Below are 6844 nucleotides of genomic sequence, written 5' to 3' on the forward strand. Positions count from 1 at the left end.
GAGACATTGCATTTCTGATTCTTGAAATTATAGGAAAAAATATAATCAATTTAAGAGAATACAAATATTATAAGCCATTTAAGCTACCAGCCATATTTTCAAAATGCACAGTTTAGAGTAAAAGAGTTCCCATCAGGAGAGTGCTTATTTATTTCCATTAACTTTACATTAGCTAATATTTGAGTCACACCTTTGAAGAAACTGGCTTTATTTTCAGGAATGTCTCCCCCTCCCCCCTTTGCTTTCTTTCTTTTTTGTTTTTGAGAGGAATAAGGCAGCTAGACTAAAAAAAGAAAAAAAAAGTTGTCACATTCTTTAACGGGAGTGGTATATTTGTGCTTCTATATACTAGAATATACTCTATCGATTCCACTGAGCCAAGTCTTCAAATAATATGATAATCTGTCTTTCAAGTTTCATCTTAATTGCAGAGTTCATTTTTGTTCAAACGCCCTGGCACCATTCAGTCTTCTATGAAATAAGAAAGGTCTTTTTCCTTCGGACTTGACAGGTTTACCACGTATGTGTGAGCAATTTTTGCTGTCATCTAACTGCAAAGGTCTTTTTATTGTTGTTGAATCTGAAAATGTCTCCACTATACTTGCACAGCTGCCCTCTTCCCAGCAGAAACCAACCCGCCCCTCTCCCCTCTGCGAGTTTTAAACTTTCTTTGCTTTGGGGGTTCTGCACAAGCGCTACTAGTTAACAACCAAGAGACAAAGAGCTGTGCTTGTGGGATGCCAAATTTGAGTTGTGAAACAAAGCACTCAAATTTGAGATTCAAGAGGATGAGGATGATGCTGGTAAAAAAAAAAAAATTATGATAAAGCGTTATGATCCTAGAGCCGTCTCGCTAGACAGCTCCTCCAGCCCACGGCCACCCCAGAGCACGCGGGAGGGAGTTCTGATCCCCGAACAGGAGGGCTGCGGGGCCCCCACCGGCGAAGCCCCCTGCCCGCGCCCCCGGCCCTCTCACCGCTTTACTCGGATGATCTGGTCCCGCATGGGCTTGATGTCCTGGAAGCTCTGCTGGTTGACGAGGCTGTAGACGAGGATGAAGCCCTGGCCGTTCTTGATGTACAGGTCCCGCATGGACGCGAACTGCTCGGTGCCCGCCGTGTCCAGGATCTCCAGCACCGACGGCGACGAGTCCACCTCAATCTCCTTGCGGTAGAAGTCCTCGATGGTGGGGTCGTATTTCTCGATGAAGGTGCCGGTCACGAACTGCACGGTCAGGGCGGATTTGCCGACCCCGCCCGAGCCCAGCACCACCACTTTGTACTCGCGCATCGTCCCTCCGCGGCCGCCGCCGCCGCCGCCGCCCGCGACATAGACCTACGCCCGCCTAGCTGCGCACCCGGACCCTGCGCCGGCGGCCGGCCCCGCCGACTCCCGCGGCCGCCCCCACCTCACGGCCGCCGCGGCCCCCGGGGCGCCGGCGGAGGTAAGCGCAGCCCTGGGCATAGGGGCCGAGCCAGGTTGCAAAGCGGCCCCGCGGGCGCCGGCAGGCACTGAAGGCGAGCGGGGAGCGGGAGCTAAGGAGCCGCCCGAGCCGCCCGAACCGCGGGCCCGCAGTGCCGCCCGCCCGGCCGCCCCGCCCCTCGCGCCTCCACGCCCAGCTCCCCTCCCGCCGCCGCCGCCGCCGCCGCCGAGGCTGCTGCTCTTCCCGGCGGCGGAGCGCGCTCCCGAGTCCGAGCCGCAGCGCTGCCGGGGGGCGGGGCCTGGAGGCCCAGGGGGCGGGGCCCTGAGGCGCAGCCCCGCCCCTGCGCCCCCGTCGCCTAGGCGACCGGCCGCGCGCGCGCTCCCGGGAGGCTCTGCGCCGCGCGGAATCCTCGGCTGGCGGCTTAGATAAACAACCACCTGGGCTACCCGACAACACCCCAGTCCGTCGAACCCAGTGGGTAGGGGGCATACTGAGCATGCGCAGTTCTCCACCCGGCGACGGGAGCTGTTTCTACCTGAACACGCCAAGTTCAAGACTTTGGCGGAGACAGACTGTTGGAGGGGCCAGAGCAGTCTCCGAGATTTAACCTGAGGAGGGGAGTGAGAAGAGAGACACCGGTAGGGCCCAAACGGCGACCCTGGCAAGGGCCTGACTGGACACCACCCGATCCGTCAGCATTCCTGAGGGATTTGTTTTTATAAAGATAACGAGAAGGCTCTTTGTTTTAGGGAGAAGCAGGCACACCACGAAAGGAAGCTTTTATTTTACGCCTCAGGACACTCAGGGAGACGCGAGAAGCCCCAGGGAGCTTACTGCCCAAGGCAGTGAGGCCGCGGTAGCCGGGGCCCACGCCCGGTGACGTCGCCGGGGGTCCCGCCCACCTCCTCCAGCCCCGCCCTTTTCTTGGCCTGAGAGAAAGTCCAGCTCTTCCCACGCCCTGTCACCACGGGCGCTTGGAAAATCGGGAGAGCGGAGACCTCGGCCACAGCCCCAAAGCCCAGGGACACCTCTTAGCAACAGCCACCCGGGACAACCTAGTAGGAAGCTAGGGGTCCGTCTCAGCCAACCAGCCCACCTCTGTGGACCCCGTGGTGCCACTCTCGGCCAATGGAGAGCCAGCTTTTACCACGTGATGCCACCCACCAGCCAATGGGGGGAGTCCAGTTGCAGGCTCCGCCCTCCCATCGCTAACGGCTTGGCTGAGCGTGCTCTGCCAGCCAATGGTAGGTGAGCTCACGCATGACGGAGACTTGCTCTGAGCCAATCAGAAATCGCGATTCTCTTGCCGACACAGACTGGTAGTATGGAGACAGGGGCGAGCTGGTGGGGCTTGGGCGGGGTCATTGATTGAGGTGGCGGTCGCAGCACCCTATTCTGGCGAAGGAACGAGTTGAATTGCAAGCGAGAGTGATGAATTTCGCTTTAATGTCGTCTCCGTGGCATTCTGCCTAAATGAGGCACACAAATAGTGCTGAGGGATGCGGGCTAAATCGTGGGATGAATCGAGAGAACAGTATCTTGTTTTTAGGGTGAGAAATTTTCTAGTCGTTAGGGAGACGTATTGCAGTAGCTGCATGGGTTCTCCAGGTGTGCCTCCTAAAGTATTTTTAGCAACTCACTTTTGCCACTTACTGTTCTCCTAATTCCACATTCTCTCCCATCCATAAAGTCAAATTTAGGAGAACTTAGGTCCCTAAGTATTCCTGGATTGTATTTTGCAATAACTGGTTATTAGGTTTACCGTTCTTAAACTATGTCCTTCTGTAACCAGTCTACACCCATCCATTACTAGTACACGTTTCTTGGGAATTACAAATTTCTATACTTCTAGGGTTTCATCTGGGGCTTCCAGTGGTAAAGAATCCCCTAGCAATACAGGCGACACGACGCGCACAGGAGACTGAATTCAATCCCTGGGTTGGTAAGATCCCCTAGAGAAGGAAATGGCAACCCACTCCAGTATTCTTGCTTGAAAAATCCCACGGACAAAGGAACCTGGTGAGCTATAGTCCAAGGGATTGCAAAAAGAGTCAGACACACCTTAGCGGCTAAACAGCAACCACTGCAAGGTTTGATCATGGTATGACTTCCCTTTTTGGTCCCCACGATGTCATCTTGTAGAGAGGGTTTTGGTCTGTGTTAATCAATTAAACATGTTCTTTTATCGTCTTTTTTTTCGTCAGTTATCGAACTACTATAAAGATGTACTCAAATTTAGCAGTGTCCTAACAGCTGTATCGCTCTCTTACCTTAGAATGGATAGCTGACCTTTGCATTACCTTGGTATAGTATAACGCCTCAAGTTTGTGCTTAAAATAATTGCAGGAAAGTGTCCTGTCAAAATATGTAGTAATATATAAATGAGTCGTTATTTCTTGATTACATATCAAAATATGAGAGTTACATTTGAGCCACCAGAATCAACAGCGAAGGCAGATTGCAAAAGAACTAAGAATCAAGAGGAAAGTTTCAAGACAGTTGAAGCCAAAGAGGGTCTGTTATCCCATCTTAAACTAGTAATGTGACTAGGTGAATTAAAATTAAGAGCTCACGTGGGTTTGAGATAAAGCTTCACATCTAAGCTTTTTTGGCAGGCATGTTTCAAGATGATTTTGTAGGTGCATACAATGGTCAATTAGCTTTTTAGACTTTTCGTATATTGTGTAAAACTTACATGCTTTTTGTGGTTTCTTTGTAAGAGCTATACTTCTTTCACAGAATAGACATACTGTCTCTTTTAATATCCAACTTGAGTATTGTGTTAATAAGTTCCTAGACATGTTGCGGTTTAAATAGAGCCAAGAAACATCACACTTTCTCTCTTTGTATAGTTCTTTACTTCCTGTGTAGTACCTTCTATTACAACGGAGCTGGAAAACCATTCACTTTGCAAGGAATAAAAGTCCAGCAACGTTTTTTTTTTTTTTCTTTTTTTGAGAAATTTTCATTGAGGGACTTGTTTGGTGGTCCTGTGGCTAAGACTTTGCACTCACAATGCAAGAGGCCTGGCTTTAATCCCTGGTGGTGTGTATTTCAGTCATGTCCGACTCTCTGAGACCCCATGGACAATGGCTTGCCAAGCTCCTCTGGCATGGGGATCTCCAGGCAAGAATACAGGAGTAAGTTGCCATTTCCTTCTCCATTAATCCCTGGTCAGGGAACTAGATTTCCCCTGCTGCCACTAAGAGTTCACATACCTCAGCTAAGAGTTCACATGCCACAGCTTAAAGATCCTGCATGTTAAAATAAAGATCCTTCCTACTGCAAGTAAGACCTGGTGCAGTGAAAATAAATGAATAAATAAGCACATAAATAAGTTTGCATTGGGATTGTGGGTCCAGAATGTACCCTTAAGCAACTGTTTTCATTTCTTAGGTCCCCAGATGTAGAGAAGCTATGACCTGGAATGCATCTGTTAGAATTTGTCACATACACAAAAATAATGAATGGAGTGCCCATTTACTCCTCTTAGCCTTACAGAGAGAGGAGAAGTTTTAGGGGACATTTCTCAGGTTATTTTCCCTGCTCTTTCATCAGTGTGGACTTTCTTGATGAGAAGGGTAGAGACTGTGGCTCTTGGAGTAGTTATACCTCATTTATATTTCTCTGACAGGCTCAGTTTCATTCTCAGTGCTGCCATAAAGATAGATTTTTAATCACTCAGACAAACATGTCACGTAGGATCATATTTTCTTACTTACCCTGTCTTGGTCATGACCTGATTTGAGGCTCAGTGTGAAATGCTGGTTGAAGAATTAGCTGCTGTAAGAAAGGATGTTGAAATGTGGAGAGAATTTTGAAGATTTGGGTGGGAATTGGGTGTGTATCTTCTGATCCCTTAATCATGTTGATTGCTACGCTAGCATGAACTATCTATTCTGAGAGTGATTTTAGAAATAAAATATCTCCATTCGTTTGTTCGTGGAAAACACGAAATAAAAATGAGATAAAATGAAATTGAATTTTCCCTGAGAGTGGTAAATCTGTATGCTAGTGAAAACTTAACAGTGTACACTGACACTTTAGGATCTCTTTAGCTTCAGAAGTGCACTGCTGGGAGAAAAAAAAGAGAGAGGGAGAGAGAAACTTCATTTCTCCTCACTGAATCTGAGAGTTCTCTCACCTATGCCCATGTACCCTCAATTGTCACACTTGTGTTACCATGGAAACCCAGCTCCTTTCTTTGCTTCTGTGAAAGATGTTGGAAAAGGTGGGATGAAGTGGGGAATACACTGTGTTCTGGGACTTTCTGGCAATAGCAAGAAGCAAGCATGCAATGAATTTAATGTAAACAAGTGAGAGGGCATTTTTAAATGACCAGAGCTTCTTGGGTATAAGACCCTGATTTCTATTGCTTTATATAAAAGCCTATGTATCTCTGATTAGCCATAAAGGGGAAGGACAAGTCAAATACATCTAGAACCTATGAAATGCTCCCGGCAGTTATAAAGACATTTTCTTGGACTTCCAGGCTCCAGTACAGGTTAGAATCAAAAATATTCATGAAGAGTGAAAAGGAAGGGGCAAAATAAATGCATGTCTCTTTTGAAAATATGATATGTCTCAATACTTTAGAAAAGAATTAGAATGCAGAAATTGAGTATGTAAACAAATCAGTGAAAGAAACCTTTTTGTTGAGAAATTTTTCAATAGGCAATTTTAAGCAGAGGGGGGAAAAAAACCCAGAAGGAAAGGCTTAATGATTAAAATATAAGGGAAAGGAAAAAAAAGAAAAACCTTGAAGACTCTTAAGAGCTTGAAGGTCCAGAGGAACATGTGTGCCTGTGTGGTCAGTCATGTCTGACTCATTGCAGCCATGGGAACTGTAGCCCATCAGGCTCTTCTGCCCGTGGGATAATCCAGACAAGAATCCTGGAATGGGTTCCCATTTCCTCCTCCAGGGGATCTTCCCAACCCAGAGATGAAACCCTTGTCTTGTGAGTCTCCTGCATTGACAAGTGAATTCTTTACCACTGAGCCAGCAGGGAAGCCCAGAGGAACATAACTCTAGTGTAATTTATTGAGCACAGAAGACCAGGCACAATGTTGCTTGCGTATCCTGCAGTTTTCCTTTATTTTTGAAGAAACAAAAAAAGGTGAATCAGGATTGATCATTGAAGGTAGCACCTTCCCCCCTGTATACAGTTACTAATAGTTCAGAAGTAAGCACATGATTCAGTTCCTGCTGTTGGTCTGGGAAGAAGGATGCTGGACTGGGGGATTTATGGGATTCTGATAAGACTAAGTCGACATCCCCATTTTTGACATCACTTGCTTTCTGCTTTGCACTTTGAAATGTGAGTATATGGTCACCATCTTTGGCCTGTGATACTTTGGATGGCTAAGAAGAAAGATGGGAAGAGCCTAATCCTGATGACAACATTGAAATGTCAAACCTAT

General features: G+C 47.6%; 1 protein-coding gene across 1 annotated transcript in view; it reads right to left on the bottom strand.

Annotated features, from left to right (window-relative positions):
* Positions 1-1577, bottom strand: part of RAP2A (RAP2A, member of RAS oncogene family) — a 41686-nt gene extending 40109 nt beyond the window's left edge. Inside the window, exon 1 of the mRNA XM_013968393.2 lies at positions 977-1577. Coding sequence (XP_013823847.1) covers positions 977-1290 — 314 coding nt within the window. The 5' untranslated portion in view covers positions 1291-1577. The remainder of the gene's footprint in view (positions 1-976) is intronic.

Source organism: Capra hircus, chromosome 12, assembly GCF_001704415.2.
Source record: "Capra hircus breed San Clemente chromosome 12, ASM170441v1, whole genome shotgun sequence".
Lineage (NCBI taxonomy): Eukaryota > Metazoa > Chordata > Mammalia > Artiodactyla > Bovidae > Capra > Capra hircus.